Below are 23,465 nucleotides of genomic sequence, written 5' to 3' on the forward strand. Positions count from 1 at the left end.
AGTCACAGTTTGGGAAATCAGGGTCCAGAGAACACAGTTCACCTGCATCGGTCTGGCTCTGGTCCGGGCTACACCCAGCTGGTGGCGTGGGGCAGCTGTACAACTGAAGCCCGAGACGGTCCCAGCGTGAGTGGGTTCTCCACCTGCCTGTTGTCTTTGCGTGTGCCTCGCTGTGTGCTTCTTAGCTGAGCAGTGTCACACCAGTTTCAAACTTGCTTCCTGTTACACTGAGAAGCCAGAGGCCATTTGAATACAACGGTCTCCCCTTCTCCACCCTTTTCTCACTTCTTCAAATGCCTGTGCTTCTCCCGGCTTCTCCTCTGCTGCTCTTTGCTGCAGAGAAACCTTGTCTTACTCTATTCGGCATCACCTCCTGACAATTTTAAGCTCTCCCAGGCCACGGGCACTTTCCCCTTTGTCCCGGTACATTTACAGTTCTTCCCCATCTTAAAGTCCTCTCTCGACTCAAGTCATCATTTTGCAACTTCTTGAAGGAGGTATGTCCACCAGCTGCCCACAGGTCTCAGCCCGAGTCCCCTGCCTGCCTGTCATCTGCCTTCTGCACCTCCTGCCCTTGCTCCGCTTTCCTGAAATAGCCCCAGGGATGTTCTCATCACCACACTTTCTTTCTCAAGCTTCCTCCTTGACTGTTCTGCGGCATTTGACACCAGTGGTCCCTTCTCTTTAAAGAGTCTCCTGACTCTGCCTCCATCGTATTCTTAGTTTTCACTTCTCACGGTGAATGGACTTAGGGGAACAGAAGGAAAACGTTCCTTTCCTCCTTCTAGAAATTCACCCAGGTGGAAAATTAAATAGGAGCGTCATCGTGCTGCATTTCTCCCTGCGGCCAGGCTGTTTCCATCTCCCTGGTTGGTTTCACCTCTTCCCCCTGCCCTGATAGATGGATGTAATCCAGGTCCTCCAACGTATACCCACACCGGTTTTCCTAAAACCCATCCATCCTCCCGCCTTCACTAGCGTTTCCTGCACAGGGGCAACTCCTGCATCGACACCGTGTCTTGACCCCACCTGAGTTCGTGCTGAACCTCCAGCTGATAGTCGGACATCTACCTGGATGTCCACCATCAAGGTTCTGAAGCCAGTTCCTGTTGCTCAAGACGCTTGGAAGCCACCTCAACTCCGGGTCTCCTTCTCCTCCTCAAACACCCAGGCCACCAGGCTGGTCATCCTTTGCGATATCTCCTGCAGCTTTTCCATGTTTTTCCATCCACCACTTCCACCCTAGGGTCCTCACCTGAGTACTTCCTCATTCCTTCAGAAATAAATACTGCACAGCTCCTGAGTTTCAAGCGTTGTTAGGAGCGCTGATCAGAGTCACACTGGAGTCTGGTCACTCTGGCTTCTGCGGGAAGAAGAGATTGCACGTGCAGGACAGGAGGTGGGGCAGCGGCCAGGAGATTTCGTTCCCCTGAGATGAGGAGACATGCGTAGACTCCTGTAGCTCTCCTGAGGTGCCACCCCCTCCGGGAAGCCTCCACCTTTTCCGGTGCTCATAGAGCCTCGCTCTCTTCTGGGTCTGCAGTGCTTCTCTTGGCCCTTCCCGTATACAACCCAATATGTCCTTCCTGCATGCAGTGGCTTTTGAGCTTCTTAGAGAGAAGAATCCTTTGAAAACACAAAGAAAACCCATACACCTTCTTCCCAGGAGAATGCATCTTGCATAATTCCGTACAATTTCAGGGTGTGTATCCACAGGGTCCGTGTTCCCTGGGTTACGAGCCCCTGCCTCTACAGCCCAGAAGCCTCTCACTTCCTTATATCCCCTCTCTTTCTGCACTTCAGTGGACACAGAAGATGCTCAGTGTGTATATTTCCATAATGAAATCCTTATTCCTGATAGCAGCCTCTGGAAACCCATGACACTCACTTTTCCATCTGTGTGAAGTAGTGCAAAATTTGGCTTGAAATACTCTAAAATTATATAAGAACGTGCTTGGCTCCAAGGTTCAATGTGGAGCACCTCCTTGGGCCAAGGGGCACTGTGGTCAGAGCGGCTGGGTGGCACTGCAGACAAACAATAGCTTTTCAAGCTAATCGTGCTGCATACGGATAGGTCCAAGGAGCTTTCCAGAAGGAGTGAGCACCAAGTCAAGTCATTTTATGGCTGGAGGAAACTTACAGAAGACTCCTTAGTATTCGCGTGATCATGTGTTATGGGCAGGACAAAACCACTGAAAATAGTTCCAAGTGGTTGAACATACGGAACATTGAAAAACAACAGAGAAAAAAGAATTGTAGGGATGGATTACAGAGTGCTCTTTTTCTGTATTTTTGTTTCTAAAGCCAACATGAGGTCCAGAGTGAGGCAAATAAAATTATGTTGGTATTGAAAGCATATTTGCAGAGATTGCTATTGGTCTGCAGAAAATGTCCTTCTGGCACCAGCATCTCCTCTATCAAAGCCCTCGTTTAAGGGGATCTCCTTATCTGCAATCCTCAATACTTTTAGAGATGGATTTAAAACAAAAGATTTAAAAGAAAGACATTTTTTTTCTCACTGTTGAATTTTGAGAATTCTTTATATATTCTAGATACAAATTATTTGTCAGATATGTAATTTGAAAATACTTTCTCCTAGTCTATAGCTTGTCTTTTCAGCCTCTTTACAGGGTCTTCTCTCGGTCCATCTTCTCTCTGCAGAAGTCTCTGCCAGGCCCCCCAAGGGATCACTCACTGCCTGCTGCAGCCTTTCCGGGCTCCACACACTGCATACCTATCCTGGCCTCCTGTCATCCACGCTCTGAAGTTGTCCTCTGGTTCTGTGGCTTGGAGATTGCCTGGAATACTGCCCCCGCCCAGCCTTCTGGTCCACTCACCCTCCAGGCCCCTCCCAACAGCTACTCCCTGGATATTTATGCTCCTTTGCAAATGCATCCCACTTCAGCTCCCCCTCTACCCAGTTCAGCTGCCCCTCTGCCCGGTGCTGCTTCTCTCCCTCCCTGCCTTGCAGGTGATGTTCACAAAAAACCACCGGCACGTTCTCCATCTCAGTGTTTCCAGGGAACCCATAGACCACCTATTGCCCTACTGATCTGCCTGCACCCCTAAAATTCTAACTTGTTCCAGAAAAAAAGAACCAAAACCAAAAAGACAGCTCACTTGATACAGTTAATTTTTAAAATCCTCCTCCACCTGGCAAGATAATTTTGAAGCAGTGCCTAAGAAAAGGGACAGCTGGAAGAATTTCAATTTTATTCTAAGCATCTCTTCCTCTAAATATGCATGAGTGAGTTTGACACTTGCAAATTAAAATTCACTGTTAGCGAAGCTTGTTCCATAAAAATCTGAAACTATCTGCTACACAATCTGCTCTTTGTTGAGTGATAGTGTTTTACTAACTAGCTATTAAATAGTCACTTAATGATGAATGGTTTTGGACAAAAAAGCAAAGTTTGAGTACATCAGCAATTATGAAGTAGTTGCAAATGATGGGGAAAATCCTTCAGAATTACTTAGAAATGAATTTATATGAAAAGTACAGGTCTACAGAGTGACAGTGTGATTATTAAAATGTGAAATGTTCATCTCTACGAAAACTTGATACAATTAAATGATGTTGGTATGTTTCTTATAGATCAGATTACCTTTTCCATTGACTTTTTAAAGTCTTATTCTAAAATCATTCCTAAAGAATCAGGAAGCATTCCTGAGACCAGCTATTCAAATCCTTGCGTGGAAATTAGTATTTTGACCTGTAGAAAAAGACGTCTATTATTCATCCTGGTTAGAGGGTAAGGCAGGAAACAGAGGAAATGAGTTTTGTTTAACTTGCAGATACTGACTCACCCCTAACTCTAACCCCTAACCACAACAGCAGAGCTGTATGGTTATTCTTTGAGTATTTTTATAACACTTGGTCATCTATCAATTGCCAGCCCCTTATATATAGCAGAAAACTTGGGAAAGACCTCATATAAAAACATCTGAATATTTCAACTTATCTCCATTAAGGGAAAATAGACCCTTTTTAAAATATCACAAAGGTAACAAGGTTGAAAGCTTTGTAAGTCCATGAGACAGAGCAATAGCTGGCCCCTTGGGTGGGATTCCCTGGAAAACTGAGATGGAGAACGTGCAGGTGCTTTGTTGGGAACATCACGCATAAGGGAGGGAGGGAGAGAAGCGGCACTGGACAGAGGGAGGAGCTGAACTGGGTAGAGGGGGAGCTGAACTGGACAGAGGGGGAGCTGAACTGGGTAGAGGGGGGAGCTAAACTGGACAGAGGGGGAGCTGAACTGGGATGCAATTGCAAGAGAATGGTAGCTGATCCCGCAGGGAGCCCAGGAGCTAGGAGAACCCTTCAGAGTTGTCCTGGGAGGTGAGGGGCTGGGTCTTTGTACCCTGATGTGACTATCTTTTTTTTTTTCTAAGATGATGCTATTTCTTCATTTCATTTATTTATTTGTTTATTTATTTATTCATTTATTTTTGGCTGCACCATGCAGGCCTGCGGGATCTCAGTTCCCCGACCAGGGATTGAACCCGTGCCCCCTGCAGTAGAAGCGCAGACTCTTAACCACTGGACCGCCAGGGAAGTCCCTAATGTGACTGTCCTTGAAGTCCCGTGCCCCGTGGCGGCGGCTCACTTCATTTGAAGCACCCTCCTAGACCCTGAACAGTTCCTGGGGAGGGACTAACTGTGAGGGGTCAGCACCACATCCTGGGTAGCTGGGGATTGAGCCCCTTGGTCCTGAAGGGGGCATCAGAGGGGCCCCATTCAGCATCCACTACGGTGGAGTGGGCTGTGCTCAAAATGAGTGGGGAGGGGTCTCTCTTCTTTTGTCCGTGCAGCGAAACAATGGAACACAGTTAGAGAGGGCAGGACAGCGGGGACAGGTGCTTGATTTCCGCATATCACCGTGCAGGCGTGACCACTGGAAAGGGACCCTCGCCTGCAGTGTTCGCCTCAATCAAGCCAAAGGATTTTAAACAAGAGGCTGGCTTTTATCACTTGCATTTTCGTGGACTTTGGGTATTGACATTTTATATTCACCATCACCCCCCTCTCCCTTGCTCACAACTTCTGCCTCCTTGGTCCAATCACTCCTTGACTACATAGCCCGTCCAATTTCTCTCTCACTGTGATGCATCCAAAAGTCCCAGATTCATCTACCAGACCCCAGTGAGTTGCTTCTCCCACAGAGAACGTTGCGAGTCTGAGCGTCAGTGGGAATCCTCAGAATATGAGAGCATGGCCACGGCTAGCCGAGCTAGAGCTGGGTCTCTGCTTCTGGACAGTCACAGAGGGACACAGCCTTTCAGGATCCACTCTGATTCAGATCAGGGTTTTGGTCAGCTGTGAAGCAGTATCTGTCTGGGTCAGCCGCTACAGTGAACATATTCACGTTTTCAGATGACGCTAGCTTTCAGCCTGAATTCCATTTCCCAAAGAAGGAGTTTATGCGGAGAGAACCACCACCCTGGCAGTGGTCTCTCCACTTGTTTGAGGGTGAAAACCCCTCCGATCGCACCCAGGACAGCAGCACCCCCCTGCCCGCCCACCACCCAGCAACCCCATCGCACAGGGCATGCCCGGCCCACAGTGACTCTGAACTCTGCTTTCCTTTGGGTAGGAAGAAACAAGTCCTGTTAAAACAGGTCCAAGATGTCGACGTGAAGTGATGAATTGAAATGAACACACTTTGGTGAAAGCAGACACAATTATTTTGACTTTGTAGTGGTCACTTAGTTTGCCAAGAACTGTTCCTTATCTCTACCCTTGAGAAAAGATGAGTGGAATCATTTACCTTGAAGAATGAAAATTCAAAGCTATCACATTTGTGAATAATGTAAAGTATCTGAGTTGTTGAAACCACTCCTTATCCTAATAGGTATTTATGAGTCATAGAAAAGATGGCAACTGTCGACCAACATGAACAAAAAAAAATGAAGATGTGGTACATATATACAATGGATATTACTCAGCCAAAAAAAGGAACGAAATTGGGTCATTTGTAGAGTCGTGGATGGACCTAGAGGCTGTCATACAGAGTGAAGTAAGTCAGAAAGAGAAAAACAAATATCGTATATTAACGCACATATGTGGAATCTAGAAAAATGGTACAGATGAACCGGTTTGCAGGGCAGAAATAGAGACACAGATGCAGAGAACAAATGTATGGACACCAAGGGGGGAAAGTGGCAGGTGGTTGTGGTGGTGGGATGAATTGGGAGACTGGGGTTGACATATATACACGAATATGTATAAAATAAACAGCAAATAAGAAAAAAAAGTGTCAGCTTTCATAAAAAAAAAAAGAAGAAAAAAAAGAAAAACAGCTGGTAGATAGCATGGTTCCCAAGGAAACGAGTGACTACAGTCTCAACAAATTTGAGATTATTCCACGGATTCAAAGCAAAAAAGCAAAAAAAATCCCCAATTTCTAAAATTCCAAATACCTTACCTTATTTTTTTCCTTTGTTTCTTTCTTTTCCTTTCCTTTTTTGCCTTTTTTGGGTTTCTCTTCCTTTTTCTTCTTTTTGTTTTTTTCCTCCTCTTCTTGGCTTGCAATAATATCCTCAATAACCTGGTAAAAAACAAAATCATCGTGGCATTTTCAGAGTTGGATCGAGATGAGGACTATTTTTCCTGCCTGGAAGGAAGTATTTGTACCAGTGTCCCTCCTCTGCCCTGCTCTGGGCCCACAGACCGACCCCTCCTAACATCATTGGGCTCCCTCCTGCCATCTGCCTTTGGTTGGATTCATCAGTGGAGGCAGCAGTGGGATCTTGGAGGGCAGACAGAGAGAGAGGGTGGACATTTCTGAACCAATTCCCTGCGGGTTCAGAGCTGCTCTGGCTCCCAGGGGTTCCACGAACACCAGGAGAGGTCTCGGCTCCCTCAGCATCTCAGCCGCAGCCCGAGCGCCAGGCCCACGCACACCTCTTCCCCAAATCCCAGCCAGGAACCCCTGCTGTTTCCTGCTTGGACTCCATATATGATCATGCATCTCTCCTCAGAGTTGGTGTCTTTCACCTGTGATTTAATTTGTATTTCCTACAAAAATCCATTTGTTCTCCTAAAATTTAAAATATTGGTTAAAAAATACCTGGTTCACATAGGATTAGCGTCCCTGGAGAATTAGCGGAAGTTTGTAAAGAGCTATATAATTCCATTCAGTACAGCAGGTATTTACTGAGCTCTCACCCACTGTGAATTCTGGGAGGCAGGATGGTGACCGTGACGGGACACATACCCTGTTTGACCCTCGGGCTCTGCTCACCACTGGTCATGTGACTGAGACAAGCGGCATAACCTCTCTGAGCCTCAGTTTCCTCAGCTTTAGAATGAAGTCAACACTTCCATCCACAGCACTAACGATCGCCAGGCATGTCTCTAAGAGCTTCACAAAGACGAGCTCATTTACTGCCGAGCATAGCCCACGGGTGCAAGCTGTTATCGACCTGTTTTATCAATGAGGGAAATGGGGCACAAAGCGTTCAGTCACATGGTCAACACACACAGCTACTAAGTGGCTTGAGCTGGGATTCAAACAGGTGCTAACCAGGATGACCTGCATAATGTAGAAAGTAAAGAGGCAAGATGCCTAACGATATCTCTAAATTCATCCTTCAGTGTGAAATGCATCTAGTGAAACAAAAAAATGACACTTGATGGTTACAGTTTCAGGATGCACACATACATAGTCAAAATGTAAGAAATGTAAGGGAATGATAAACACCAAATTCAGTACAGTGGTTACTTCTGGAGAGCAAGGTATGCACTTAAAAAAAAGGGCTAGGGCTTCCCTGGTGGCGCAGTGGTTGAGAATCTGCCTGCCAATGCAGGGGACACGGGTTCGAGCCCTGGTCTGGGAAGATCCCACATGCTGCGGAGCAACGAGGCCCGTGAGCCACAACTACTGAGCCTGAACGCCTGGAGCCTGTGCTCCGCAACAGGAGAGGCCGCGATAGTGAGAGGTTCGCGCACCGTGATGAAGAGTGGCCCCCGCTCACCGCAACTAGAGAAAGCCCTCGCACAGAAACGAAGACCCAACACAGCCAAAAATAAATAAAATAAATAAATAAATAATAAAAATAAAGGAATTCCTAAAAAAAAAAAAAAAAAATTGACAAACTGGTTTTCCAAAGTGGCTGCACCATTTTACATCCCCACCAGCCACGTAGGGGGATTGCCTCTTCTCTACATCCTCAACATTGGTTATTGTCTTTTTTTTTTTTTAATTACAGCCATCCTAGTGGTTGTGAAATGGTACCTTATTATAGTTTTAATTTTCATCTTCCTAATGACTAACAGTGTTGAGCATCCTTCCATGTGCCTATTAGCTATTCATATATATTCCTTTGTGAATTGTCTATTCAAGTCTTTTGCTCATTTTTTGATTGTACTGTTTGTCTTATTATTGAGATGTAAGAATTCTTTGTACATTCTCGATACAAATCCTTTATCAAGTATAAGTTTTCAAATATCTTCTTCCAGTTTGTTCTTGTATTTGCATTTTCTTTTTTTTGGCATTTTAATAATTTTTATTAATGTTATTGAAATTTTATTAACATTAAGTATTTTTATTATTAATAATGATTTTTCTTAATTCTGTATTCTTGCCAACATAGGAAGTGGTATTTATGGTCCACTAAGGTTTTGTACTTTTGCTTTGTTTTGTTTTTGTTTTTTAATTGGAGTATAGTTGCTTTACAATATTGTGTTAGTTTATACTGCACAGCAAAGTGAATCAGCTATAGTTATACATATATCCCCTCTTTTTTCGATTTCCTTCTCATTTAGGTCACCACAGAGCATTGAGTAGAGTTCCCTGTGCTATACAGTAGGTTCTCATTAGTTACCCTTTTTTTTTTTTTCATTCCATCTAGATTAACCAAGAACTCCATGTTATGATATTTTTAAATTAGAATTGAAACATGGTGTTTTGTATTAAAGATATGCAAATTTTGTGGAGAAAATAAATGTTATATACCCTCTAATGTTCTTTCACCTAATTAGCATTTAATCGTGTGAATTTGCTTTTTTTTTTTTTTAAACATCTTTATTGGAGTATAATTGCTTTACAATGGTGTGTTAGTTTCTGCTTTATAACAAAGTGAATCAGTTATACATATACATATGTTCCCATATCTCTTCCCTCTTGCGTCTCCCTCCCTCCCACCCTCCCTATCCCACCCCTCTAGGTGGTCACAAAGCACCGAGCTGATCTCCCTGTGCTATGCGTTTTCTTAATGGCATCTTTTGAAGCCCCAAAGTTTTGAATTTTGATGAGGTTTAATCTATCAATTTTGTCTGTCAGTGTAGCTTTAATTTGCATTTCTCTTATACATGTGAGGTTGATTGTCTTTTCATATGTTGAACATCTTTTATTATGTTTCAAATCCATTTAGATTTTCATTTCTGAGAACTGTTCATAGCCTTTGGCTTTAAAAATATTGGGTTATTGAGTTTTTTCTTATAGAGCTGTAGGAGCTCTTTATATATTAGAAAAATGATCTCTTATCTGTGATACTCATTACAAATAATTCTTGCAGTGTGTCATCTGTCATTTGACTTTACTTGGGGTTGGTTTTGCCATGCAGGTTAAAAAATTTTTTTTAATGTAGTTTAATTTATGTTTTTTTTCTTCTATGACGCCTGGGTTGTGCGACAGAGGTAAAAAGGTCTTTCCCACTCTGAGGTTGTGACATATTTCTTTGTTGGCTGCTTCTAGTTCTTTTGTGTTTTTGTTTTGTTTGACATTTAAATCTTTGATCCATTTGGAATCATTCTGGGGTAAAGTATCAAGAGATAGAGATGAATTTTCTTCTTTTCCGGTTGACAACCTGGTTATTATAATACCATTCATTAAATGGTCTTTTTCTTTTCCTTCTACAAGAAAGATAATATGCTTCTTTATTATACACTAAATTTCCATGTGTATTTGGATATATTTCTTGATTTTCTATTCTTTTTCATTTAGTCATTTGCCTGTATCAATGGGCTCTTAAAAACATGTTTTAATACCTGGCAGGGCTGGTTCCTCCTCATTACCCTTCGTTCTCAGAATTTTACTAGTTATTCCTGGTTATTTACTTTCTACCTAAAGTTTAGAATCAAATTAGTCACCACCTGCATGCCCTGACTCCCCACTCCAACAAAATGCTATTGGTATTTTTATTTTGATCGTACTACATGTATAGATGATGTTTGGGAGTGTTGAAGTATTTATAACATTGAGTATTCCTACCTAAGAACACAATATGCTTTTCCATCTGTTCATTTTCATTCTTCAGAATGTTTTAAGCTGTTCTTCCCATAGAACACACATTTATTATTAAATTTATTCCTGGATATTTTATCTTCGTGTCATTGCTGCCATTGTAAATGGACTCTTTTATTATATTTTCTATGTAGCTGCTGTTTGAACATAGAAAAGCTTTCTCTTTCTGCATATTAATTTTGTAACTCCCTGTCTTACTTCTCATATTGTTTAAGGTGTTTTTCAGTTTATTCTCTTTGCTTTTCTAAGTACAGAACATATCTGCAAAAAGTGACCATTTCCCCTCTTCCATTCCAATTCTCTATCTCTACATTCTTTCTCTTGTGTAATAGTGTTCAATAGATCCTGTGGGTCAATGATGATAATGGCCATCCTTGTATTTTTCATGACATCAGTGGAAATGTTTCTTGTGAATTTCATTAAGCATGATATTAACTTTTGAACTAAGAAATATTTTTTGTCATGTTGAAGAAGTATTCATATATTCCATTTTTTGTTCTACCTTTTAATATCAAGAAAGGGAGTTGAATTTGTAAAATGCCCTTTCAGCATCCACAGTGATGAGCTTATGGTTTTCCCTTTTGGATCTCTTTATATGATGCAATGTATTCACAGAACATCCAAAACACAACCATGCTTGCGTTCGGGAATAAACACCACTTGATTGTAGTGTTTCGCTAATATTTCACTTTGCATTTTTGCATTTATACTCATAAGGAAGACTGATCTGAGCTTCTATTTGTATTCCATCTTTTGGGGGGCTTGGCATTAATGTGATTATGCTCACTTCAGAAAAAGTATTTGCACTGTTTTGTTTTTACAAATATAAATTTGACTGTATACATGCATGTTATAATGATTGTGTTTGGTCTATCTCTTCTGCCTCCTCCCCCTCCCCTTCCTCCTTCTCCTCTTCCTTTCTTCCTCTCCCTCCTCCTCCCTCTCCTCCCATTAGTAACAACTGCTAAGACTTTCTGAATGATTTCAGGGTGCCAAGCTCCATTCTGAGTACATTACATGTATCATCTCATCTAATTATTGCATTGGCCCAGGGAGGCAGGTGTTTTTAGCATCCCCATCCGCAGACGAGAAAACTGAGACACAGAGGGGAAGTCGCTTGCCTAAGGCTGCAGACCTAGTGGAACTCGGATTCTTCACCACAATGCTGTCCTGACTCTTCAATCATCTGCCTTTTAAAGTCATGCTGCTTTGTGGCTCCCTTTGTTTGATTTTAGTGTACGTATTAACCAGACGTTTTCAGTTTTCTTTTGCTTTTAGTTTGACTGGACATTAACTCTACTTTTGAGAGTTTCTGATGGACAATTTAGACATTCCACCAACATTCTTAGTTCTATAATTGTTACCTTTAAAAGCTAACATGAAACATGTCTGGCTGCTTGTCATGGGCTTTCAAGACACAACTTGTGCCGGATGATTTAGCTGGAGGGACAAGACCTAAACATGTAAAAAAGTGAAATAACATCACGTCAAAATGACAGTCACTCAAGGGAGGGCTCGAACTGCCAACAAGAGGGTGGTTATTAAGTGGTCACACAGTTCAGGGGAGAAGGACAGGAGGGTGGAGAGAAGGCTTTGGGAGCTGATGCTGGCTTTTGACAGGGAGTTGGGAGAAGAGCTCTTCCCCTTGACCCTGAGGGCTCAGGCGGGGAAGCAGAGGAAGCCAGGGATGCTGACTGTGGGGTCGGTAGTGCTGACAAAACCTCATCTACAGCATGGTTTTTACTGCTGCTTAGTTAGTGTTTCACGTTACTTAACTAATTCCCTAGTAACGAACATTAGCCTGTTTCTTCTCTGTCAATGCTGTGAACAGTGCAGACAAGAACAGCTGTTTCAGTCACCTATGGCAAGTATCAGCAAACCACATCACGTGGGCCAAATCTGGCCTGCCGCCCATGTTTATAAATAAAGCTTTATTGGAACACAGCCATGCCCATTCATTTACATATTGTCTGTGCTTTCATGTTGTAATAGTAGAGTTGAGTAGTTGCTGCAGAGACTGTATGTTCCACAAATATTTACTATTTTGCTGCTAATGGAAAAAGTTTGTTGTTGCCCATCTATGGCAACTTGTTTTTATTTTTTCCTTAGTATAAATTCCTTGAAGAGCATTTATGGGTTAAAGGGTATACACAGTAAATATTTTGATATTTACTTGGCCCATGGCCCTCAAAAAATGTCATGCTAATTTATGTATCCAGCCACAATGTGCGAGAGTGACTTTTTTCCACACGCTCACCAACTCCAATTATAATCACAAGTTAAAGATTTTAGCAATCCTATAGGTGAAAAGAGATACAGTAACATTATATTTAAATTTCTTTCCTAGTGAGTTAAAAAACTTTTTAATTACTTTAATATTTTTTGCCTTTTCTACTGAGGTGTTCAGATTTTTCTTATTACTTTCTAAGAACTACATATGAAAGATACCTAACGTCAGCTATGTTGCTAATATTTTCTCCATTTTATCATATGATTTTAATTTCATTTATGATATTTTTTGCTATTTAAGTTTCATTTAGTCAGAGATATCAGCTTATTCTCTTTATGATTTCTGCCTATGGTGATATACTTATAAAATTACTCCCCATTATTATTAAATATCAAACAATTTCTACTGGTAATTTGTGGTTTAATATTTTACATGTAAATATTAATGCATCTGAAATTTATTTTGTATATTAAGGGAGGTAAAAATCAACTAATTTTCTCAAATGGAGAGCCAGTTGTCCCAATATTATTTATTGCATAGTTCATCCTTCTCCACTTAGGTCATGATTATATTTCTGAATTCCAACTAGTACCTGAATCAATTTCTGAGCACACTATCCTGAAGTCAGATTATTTGGGTTTGAATCTCAGCTCCCCAACTTATTAACTGTGAATCTGGCCAAATGGCTTGATCTTCGAGGGTTGGGAGAATTGAATGAGTTAATTTACATAATGTTCTTTGCATAAGACCCGGCACAGAATATTTGTCCAATAAATGCTGCACATGACATACTATTTTTGTTATTGCTGTTATCTGTCTATTCCTTTCCCAGTACCGTGATGGCTCAATTACTTTATAATTTGATTTGTACCAAGTAGGGCAAGTTCCCTTGATTACAGTTCTTTTTCAAGAACTTTTTGGATATTGTCATGCTTTCATTCTTCTCTATAAACTTGAGAATAATTTTGTCAATAAAAAATTGTTTTGATTTTATTGGAATTGCACTAACTGCATAAACAATGGAAAGATAATGTGTATTTGTATTTTACTGAATCTTTCTATCCAGAGAAACAAATCATCAGTCTATTTATTCATGTCTTCTTTCATTTTCTTCAGTGAATTTTGTCTGTATAATTCTATACAATTCTGCATAATATGTCAATATAATTTTTTGATAAGTTTGTGTTTTCTAGGAATATAATCACATAATCTGAAAACAATAATAAAATCGTCACTTTTTAAATATCTGTAACTTCTTTTCTTTTTCTTATGTTATTGCATTTGTTAGAACTTCCAGAGAGTATTAACTAATAGTGCTGATAGCAATTATTCTTTTCTTGAGTTTCACTTTTAATGGTCATGCTTCTAAACGTTTCACTGTTGAGTAATGCAAACCTTCTCTTGGTTTCTATGATAAATACTCTGAGGTTAAGAAGAGTTTTCCTATTTCTAGTTTATTAAGGCATTTCTAAAAGCAGCTTTGGATGTCAGTCATCAAATGCCACTGGAGCATCTATAGAGATGGTCCAAGGGTGTTTCTCTTGAAGAACATGAATATGGCAAAGAGCTGAGTCTTGACAGGCAAGCAGGAGCTAAGCAGAGGAAGAAGGGCAGAAGGCATCCTGGAGTGAGGGGAGAGCATGAGATGCACGAAGGCACTAAAGGTGCAGCAGCATGAGCGGTGAGGAGGATGGGCAAGTGGACCGCTGGACTTGATGGTGTGAAGATGGGGTGAGGGGGACAGGATATGATACTGGGAGGCAAGCACGGACCAGAACATAAAGGGTTCCTGCAATCAAGCTGCTCATCACTGACTAAGAAGATAAGACTCATGTGTTGTCACATCGCTTTCAAAGACAGGAGAAAGCATGAATTCATCTAAAAAATTTTGAAAGTACATTAATTGATAAACAACATAAGTATTTCCAGGTAAACATCTGTAGGGAAATAACCAAGACCTAATAACACTGCAAAAGTCATTATCTCTAAAGTTTAAAGAAATGCGATTATGATATATTTACATTTTATTTCTCACGCATATGTGTACCTGTTGTCGCGTCTTGTTGGAAAAAATAATAGCTGAACCTCCTTCTTCTTCTTTAGGGTAGTCGGGAAATGTGCCCGTTAAGTGCCTGAGGAAGAAAAAGGGCAGAATAAACATCCATGAGCACAGCCCTCTCTGCTGCATTCCCCACTAGCTGGCTCTGGTCAAGTTCACTGAAATGAGTGATCATTATTAGGATAGGGGCTCCCTGCCAGTTGCTGGCTGGACATCCGGTCTCTAAGAAGCAGAAGGACCTGGTGACATTCAGGAGCAGGTTTCCTTCCTCAAGGCAATTGTTACTGTGAGACAGACACACCTCTCTTTGAAGCAGATTGTAATTTTCTGCTTTTTTAAATTATTGAGATACTCTGTGCTTGCATTAAAAATGAAGACAGAAGCACAAATTATTTCTTCCTGTTTGAAATTTAGGATAAACACAGGATTTTGAAATAAAACAGAAGCATGGCATTGTTCGAATTACAGATTTAGGACTAGTGCACGAAATACGCATGCATGCTTTAGATTTTAGCGAGTCTAAGGCCCCGTGTGTTAAGAGTTCCGAATAGTAATTTCTTTTCTGTAACCATATAGTTTCTATGTTTTAAAATGCAGACTTTGAAATTTAATGTTGAGGAATTTCAGAAGGGAAATGAAGTTAATTTTTCCAAGAGAAACTGACTTGGATACGAGTGTTATATTTATTCCATATATAGAAAGAAAAAACGACCAAGTTAGTTCCATTAATCCACGGAAGAACAGAATCTGAGGGTTAGAGGAGGTGCCCACGCTCCAGATGACTCTATAACAGCGGTTCTCAAACTTCTGGCCTTAGTTGCTCTTGACACCCTTGATAATTTTTGATGATCCCCAAAAGCTTTTGTTTATGTGAGTTCTAGCTATTGATATTTACTGTATTAAACATTAAACCTGACACATTTCTAAGATATGCATTTTTCATTAAAAAATAATAATAAGCCCGTTATGTGTTCACATAAACAACATTTTTAATGAAGAATGTATTTCCCAGAACAAAAAAAATTAGTGAGAACAGTATTACTGTTCTGGCTTAATGGAAGTTAGCAGGATGCTTATATCTGCTTCTGTATTCAATCTGTTACAATATGTTGTTTTGGTTGAAGTATAGAAAGAAAATCTGGCCTCACACGGATGTGTAATTGGAAAAGAGAGGAGAGTTTTAATAGCCTTTTAGATAGCTGTGAATATTCTGCTTTGATTCTACACCACAACTCGACAAGTGGTAGCTTCCTAAAGGCTGGTGGTGATGTGGAATCTGAAAGCATATCAAGAACTTTCCCTTCCCTGTCACATCAAAATCCACGTGCCTTGTGCGTTGAATAGATCTTTTACCCCAGCATGACTTTGTATCATGACTTTGTAACATCTTGGTCATTTCAAAACTAATGATTCATTGACGTATGTGGATCTTCCCAATGCTTACACATTTCATCGTACCAAAAATCATGTTCATTAATAACGCCACCCATCTCATACCCCAAAGCTAAGTAACGAGAAGCTCTCAGACTCACAGAGGTGACTACGAGATTTCCAAAACTGTAATTTTCGCTAGAAAGTTTATATTTTGTTATCAGCAACAAATGCCCTCAGTTGTTTTCCTTCAGGCTCACTTGGTTCATTTTTGAGAAAATGTTGTCCCAAACCTCAGTCTGAATAGCCAGAGTGTCAGTCGTTTTCTCAAGGAAAAATGAGGTTCCATAAAAAGTGTCTGGTTCGGTCTGAAGCTGGACAGGTGGCAGGTGCCCTTCCTGAGCGGCCCTCATACTCTGGGGCGCAGCAGAAGGCAGCCACCTCACCTCCAGGTTCCTCACGTACAATTTTGAAAAGTTATGTATTCAAGGGTTGAGTCTTGCAATTATTTTTTACGGTGTCCTCAAGGATATTGTTAAAGGAACTTTTTAAAAAGGCAGGTGCATGACAGTGAGGACTGCGATGACTCTGAACTGGGTCTGAATTGGGGCCACTGCCTCGGGCAGAGGTCGGCAGCCAGCAGCTCCCTAACCGTCCCCACCGCAGGGCTTTGGCCCCATCCCTTTCATAGACTGCTTCTCAAACATCTTAGGACAGTTACATCACTGTCTAGACAAAAATCTCTCAGGTCTCTTGAAACTCTCCTATGGGCTCATTCAGCAGGCACGTGACTCAGCTCCTCAGCATTGCTTTGAAAGGAACTGAACACAGTGCACTGCCTGGGGTGGGGGTGGGGGGTTCTATGGACATATGCACCAGCAGTGGGGACGTCGGGTGGTGACACACTATGTGTGCCATTCTGTCAACGGAGCTACCGTGACTTCAGCTACTTTAGCGGCCTCATGCACTCATCCATCCATCCATCCATCCGTCCATCCGTCCATCCATCCTTCCATTCATGCACATAGTCAATCAACAAACATCTATTTAGTACCAACTAGATTCTGGATGCTGCAATGGAAGACAGTGATCTGAAGGTTAAAAGATGTCAGACCTCGTCCTCATGCAGCTCACACTCCACAGCCACAGGGCAGATGCACAGATCTGGCCCCAGATCCTGCTTGTCTACGAGACTCGTATCTCAAACCTTGTTAACGTGCCTGACCATGTTCTGTCTTATCTGTGCATCATTCAGCCTACACGATCTTGGATAAAAACCAGGAATACAACTGAATTAAAAGTTAGAGCATGGGCCTCCTTGGTGGCGCAGTGGTTGAGAGTCTGCCTGCCAATGCAGGGGACACAGGTTCGAGCCCTGGTCTGGGAAGATCCCACATGCCGCGGAGCAACTAGGCCCGTGAGCCACAACTACTGAGCCTGCGCGTCTGGAGCCTGTGCTCCGCAACAAGAGAGGCCGCGATAGTGAGAGGCCCGTGCACCGCGATGAAGAGTGGCCCCCGCTTGCCACAACTAGAGAAAGCCCTCGCACAGAAACGAAGACCCAACACAGCTAAAAATAAATAAATAAATAACTAATAAAAATAAAGGAATTCCTAAAAAAAAAAAAAGTTAGAGCACTTTCCCTTCTTCACAACCACTCACCTTATTCCTTTGACGACCAACTTCACAAGCAATTCCATTGCAAAGTGTTATTGTTTCATTGTAAAGCTTGGGTGTTTTTGAGGACTCAAAACAAACCTAGACACTTATATAAATTAAAGCCAAAAAGGATTTACATGTGCCATTACTAAAATGGAACTCTTAATTATGTTATGCATCAATCGTCAGAGTAAGATTTGATAATTTTATATTTTTCACAGTACTTTTTGCAAATATATTATTAAAAATATATTTATTTCTAATAGATAAATGAACATATTTAGTTCTTTAGTGACAGTTTAAATAATTAATCATAATTTAAAATTGAAGGTCTTATCCTTAAAGAATGTAAGAACTGTTGTTGGGCACACATTTAAAAGATATCTTTTAAAATTCGTATGTAGAAAATGACAGCCTAACCTGACAGCTCTTTCTCTCACACGCACTTCTCTGTTCTCACGACGCCCCACGCCCTCCCTCTGCGGCAAGGGGACCTCTGTTCCCGCAGCTGCTGCACTCCTGCCTTGTGATGTCCAAGGCTGCCCCGGGTTCGCACTGAGACTCCGTCACTTACAGCACGCTGGGAGAAAACAGTTCTCGAATTTCGTTTCACGTTTCCTTGGCTGCCGGCTTTTCACCACCACGTTCTCAGCTGTGCTCTGGGGCAGAGATGGGACACGGCCTTCCGTCTCCGGAATAACGACGCTCAGAACCCAGACGCAGTCAGCGCCTCCCTTGCTGAGCGTAAGGAAGCTGCGAGGTGACGAGCGTGTCAGCACTTGGAACTCAGCGCAGTGTGGAGCTGGGGAGCTCCGGGGCACAGATGACTTATACTTGGAGACGAGTGACCGGAAATACTATTTCGGCTCCCACGGTGTTTCAGGTGCAAAGGGCCGGGGGGCTGACCACATCGACCGCAGGTGACAGCCCATGTGGGGACCTCTAGGGGAGCAGCCGAAGACCCCCAACGACATGGTGTTAGGAAAGATTCAAAGTGGAAACAGTGTCTGGTTTACGTTTGCCGGGCCACCCGGGGTGTCTGTTCAGGCCCGTCAAACCCGCCACGGAGCTCAGGGCCGACACATCGTGTGAACATGGACGTTATTCAAACACCTGGAATTGCAGAGTGATGGGGTCTCGGCCCAGAGGGGATCCTTCCCCTTCCCCCCGCGCCCCCCCAACCAGGGCTCTGCCCAAATGCAGCGGGGTGGAGGAGAGGGAAGCTGCCATCGGACAGGGACGGTGGTCCAGCCCAGACCCTCTGGCTCTCCCACCCTCATTAGTGGAAGGGAGGCTGCTCCCGGGACCCAGGCCAGCCTGGTGGTGCATCTCGAGGCCCCCTACCGTCTCACTCCTCCCACTCTCCCCGGGCCCTTTCTCTCTCATGACTGGATGCTTCCCTGTGCATCTGAAACAAGCTCAGGCCTCTCTCACTTAGAAAACTATCATCCTCCTTTTTGTTTTACTACAACTTTTCAAATCAATTTTTAAACGTTACACTCCATTTATAGTTATTACAAAATACTGACTCTATTCCCCGTGTTGTACAGTACACCCTTGAGCCCATCTTACACCCAGTAGTTTGTACCTCCCACTGCCCACCCCTGTATGCCCCCCCGACCGGTAACCACCAGTTTGTGGTCTACGTCTGTGAACACTCATCCCCCAGCTTCTCACGTATCTCCCTGCTCACCTCCACACTCCAGCTTTTCAAGTCCTTCACATTCACTGGCTCCATTAAAATAGTTCCCACGAGGTGTTACGGACCAAACTGTGTCCCTCCCCAAATCCATAGGCTGAAGTCCCAGCCCCCAGGACCTCAGAATGTGACCGCCTGTGGAAACAGGGTCCTTGCAGATGGAATTAGTTAAGATGAGGTGATGGCCTCATCCAATATGACTGGTGTCCTTATAAACAAGGGAGATTAGGGCACAGACACAGACACACCAAGAGGGCAGATGATGTGAAGAGACTCAGGGAGAAGGGGGCATCTGCAGCTTCTCCCTTCAGCCTCGGAAGGAGCCGACCCTGCTGACCCCGTGATCTTGGGCTTCCATCTCCCCCACAAACTAAGTAAACAAGTTTATCAGTGAGTTTGATGTGCTGGCTTCCCAGGGTGTTTTACCACGTTGCTCTCTCTTGATCCATCAGATGACAAAGTCCTTTTTTCTGGAAGGTTCTCTTCCTTGGCTTCCAGCTTGGGATCCTCCTGGCTTCCTTCCATCTCTCACCTCCTCCTCTTCTATTTGGCACCTCCTTCTCTGCCTTACAGAGAAGGGGCTCACAGGACATGGCTTGGAAGCAGTGTGAGTTCTGGACCCTCCCTTCCTCCCGAAATGATTTGTGATTCGCTTCCCTCTGAGTTCTCCTCCCCCCACCGACCACCTGCTCAGCCTTCTCTGCCAGAACCTTGCCTTCCCACCTGTAAATGCTGGGGGACCCCGGGCTCGGCCCTTGGGTTCTTCTCTTCCATGCTCACCCCTTAGGATCTCATGTAGCTTTTTGGCTTTAAACACCCCCTGCAGGCTTCATTGCCCCATCACCACGTCTCCTGCCTTCGTCCCTCCCCTGGACCACACACTCATACACTCACCTGCCTGCCCAGTGTCTCCCTTCAGAAGTGCAGTGAGTGTCTCAGACGTAAATGCCCCAACCTCCACCCTTGTGCTCACCTCCTCTCCCAAACCTCCCCCTCCTCTTGTACTTCCCCATTTCAGAACATGGACACTCATCTTCCAGTTGCTGCAAGGGCAAAACCCTAGAATCCTGGGCTCGTCTCCCTCGTTCACACCTCAGTTCAATCCATCGGCAAACCCTGCTGGTTCTACCTTCCAATTCTATGCCTAGAATCCAACCACTTTTCTTACCCGCACTGATCCGAGCCATCCTTATCTTGTACTTGTGTTACTGGGATTAACTGGTCTCCCTGCTGCCCCTCCGCACCCCTGCTCCCCTCCACGTAGCAGCCAGAGTGATGTTTTTAAAACATAAGTCACGTCGTGCCGTTTCTCTGCTCCAAGTTTGCCAAAACTCTCCCTCCAAATGAAACCAACGCCCACGTAATTAGGTTAACTTATGGCCCGCTTTCCTGGGGACAGGCCCAGTTATGTGTAATTGACAACAGCACCCCCTTTCATTCTTACAAGTCTCCTGGTTCCGATGGTGATTTACCTGGTTCCTGCACTTACTACGGCTGCCCTGGTACTACGGCTTCGCTGCTGCCTTCCTGCCCTCCTCCACCTTCTCATCGTTCCAGCTTCTCCTCCGTCTACCCCGATGCTCCCTCCTCAGACAGGTGTTCACGTTCAGAGAGAAAAAACACGCACCCACTCGCTTTAAGGCTTTGTTCAAATGGCATCATATCACAGAGGGCTTCCCTGACTACCTTGCATAAAGTACATGTTTGGCCAAATACAATAGGTTCCCTCTTATCTCACAGCCAAAGGTCTTGCTGAGGGATGTGCATTTGGGATGGAGAAGAGAGGGGATGTTAAGTTGTTTCTGGATGATTACCCCAGTTTCTCTCTGTAGTTTGGAAAGTGCTTTCATAGACGCGGGAATTCTTTTCTACTTAAAGGAAATGTTAACACAAAATCCTCTGCAAAATCATTACATGGTAAAGATCCTGACGTGGTACATGGTGATTATTTAAATCACAGCTTTCCCTCAATTATAGCTTGAATCTTAATTCCACAGACATTTGATTACCTTTGAACTTTCATCGTCTGGCTGATTTTCAAAGTTAACGTGCGGGCGTGGGCTAGTACCCTCCCCGCTGTGCCACTCCCTCCCCCGCCCGCCACCAACTAATTTCCATTTGCCCTCAAATTGCTGCAATAGGCAGGGCCAAAGCAGGTTCTTCAAATGGGCATCCAAACCATCAGATGCACCAAGTGATGCAGAAAATGGATCTCATCACATGGCTGCACGAAAAATCACCTCAACTATATACATTTCACCCGCATCTACAGAACAGGAGAAACGAGAAAGGTGAAAACCACCCAAGAACACAAAGCTTGAGAAAGGGATCTGGAACTTGACAAGACAGGATTTACCAGATATTTCTGCACTCCTAGTCCCCATTTAGTCACCGCCAAGCAAATGCTGGCACGTCTCATGGGGATGACATTTTTTTCTAAAAGCAAGAATTCAACTTTTTGGAACAATATTTAATTAGTATTAAGTATAATTTCCAAAAGATAAACTTCCAGGTATTCATTAAATCCATTCCCTAAAAACTATTTAGGAAGAGTAGTTCTCCTGGGTTCCCTTACCCTACTGCTCTCCACCCAGGCACCCCTTCCCATTAAAGTCTTCTTGCTTTGTCAGTTAGAAAATAAAATAAAATAAAATAAAGTAAAATTAAAAAGTAAAATAAAAAGTATTTAGGAAAATTTGAATAGGAATGCTGAATATGAAATATATTATTTATCAAACTTTAGATTTATCAACAAACTAGAGATTGTTGAATATTTTTCAAAGACAAGTGACACCTCCCTACCACTAAATTTGGATCTCCCCTGGAAACTTACAAAAGAAGGAAGCTGAGAAGCCACCAAGCCCCCCTCCCCACCAGAGAATTAGCCTTCTAAGTGATGGCACGTGGCAGTTGCTCCAGGGTTGGAAAGCTCTAGTAATCTGACATTTCTTCCAGCTTCTTCTCTTGATACCAATCTTAGTTACAGACTCAGAAAGCATCCCATCCACATTTCATGATCAAAGTTATCTAGGATAACGGCCTCCAAGTCCTCGCCTCTTAAGTGGGACCTGCACCATTTCTCCCCTAGAGGAGCTTCCAGGCAGGGTTCACGTGTGTAAAGCAATGACTCTGAATCGCCAGCCATCCCATCATCTCATCCCAAACTGTTCTCACTTAATTTCCTCCCCAAATCCCCATCCAAACCCTTGGTCCAAACCTCCATCCAAACCCTTGGTCCATGACTGGACTTTCAATCTGTCTTTGGCCCTGCAGATATGATATGTGTCCTGCACATCTTGTAGCCTAAGTGAAGAACTCCTGCCTGAGGCACTGTGGAAGCCTGTCTCCACTCTGTCTGAGGCCAGGGGCAAACAGACCTGCCCCCCTCCCTAATCTCACACAGGGAGGTGGGAAGTAGCCCATATTTTATCTTGTACGAGTAGCGTTTGTCCAGCATCTGCGTAACTCAGGCAATGTTGTTGCCATTTCCTTTTTGTGCCTGAAAAATGGCTTCACGGTCTGGAGGCAGGCGCCTGGGCTCTGCAGCACAGCACTCAGACACCGAGGTGCCAGCCTGGCCCGTCCGAGCATCAAAACTCACATCAGTTCAGGTGACCTTAGTTCACACCTCACAGGCATCTCCTAACAGCAGCAACCTGTTCTTGAAAGTCAAGAGGCTCTGGGCAGGATGCTGACGGCTCATTATTTTAAATGGGAAGAATTAAAATTCGGTATAACTACAACCCCCTGTCCCAGCCAATTATTCTGGGGCTGGGGGTGGGGAGGCCGTGCCCATGATGGAAGTACCCAGAGAAAAGCCCTGGTCACTTCCTGGAAAGAACAGAATTCAAACACAAACCCACCAGCCAGTTCTGAGTGCCTCCTACAGTCTGTTTCACCTATCACACCAACGCATTGGCTTTCCTCTTCCTCGGATGCCTTTATGGGTTTTGGGTGTAAAATGAAAGTTTGGGTGTGATAGGTTTTCACAGATTTTGGGGAGCCCGGGTGGTTGCGGGGAGGTGGGTTCATCAGGCTGGGGCTGATGCAGCTCAGACCTCAGGTGGTGGCGAAGTCAGAGGCCTGAGAGGCCGGTGGGCTTGGGGCATATTTGGAAGGTAGAGCCAATGGGATTTTCGGGCCGACTGCAGGCTGGGCTGAGAGAAGATGAAGAGTCGGGGTGACGGTAAGAGACTGGAC

General features: G+C 43.5%; 1 protein-coding gene across 4 annotated transcripts in view; it reads right to left on the reverse strand.

Annotated features, from left to right (window-relative positions):
- The window catches only part of IQCA1 (IQ motif containing with AAA domain 1), a 166,898-nt gene that overhangs the window by 89,836 nt on the left and 53,597 nt on the right, over positions 1–23,465 (reverse strand). For all 4 annotated transcript variants that reach the window (XM_059928994.1, XM_059928990.1, XM_059928992.1 and 1 more), the window contains 2 exons: positions 14,525–14,609; positions 6,426–6,548 (listed from right to left, as the gene is read on the reverse strand). In XM_059928994.1, coding sequence (XP_059784977.1) covers positions 6,426–6,548; positions 14,525–14,609 — 208 coding nt within the window. The remainder of the gene's footprint in view (positions 1–6,425; positions 6,549–14,524; positions 14,610–23,465) is intronic.

This window comes from Balaenoptera ricei, chromosome 7, assembly GCF_028023285.1.
Source record: "Balaenoptera ricei isolate mBalRic1 chromosome 7, mBalRic1.hap2, whole genome shotgun sequence".
NCBI classification, from domain to species: Eukaryota; Metazoa; Chordata; class Mammalia; order Artiodactyla; family Balaenopteridae; genus Balaenoptera; species Balaenoptera ricei.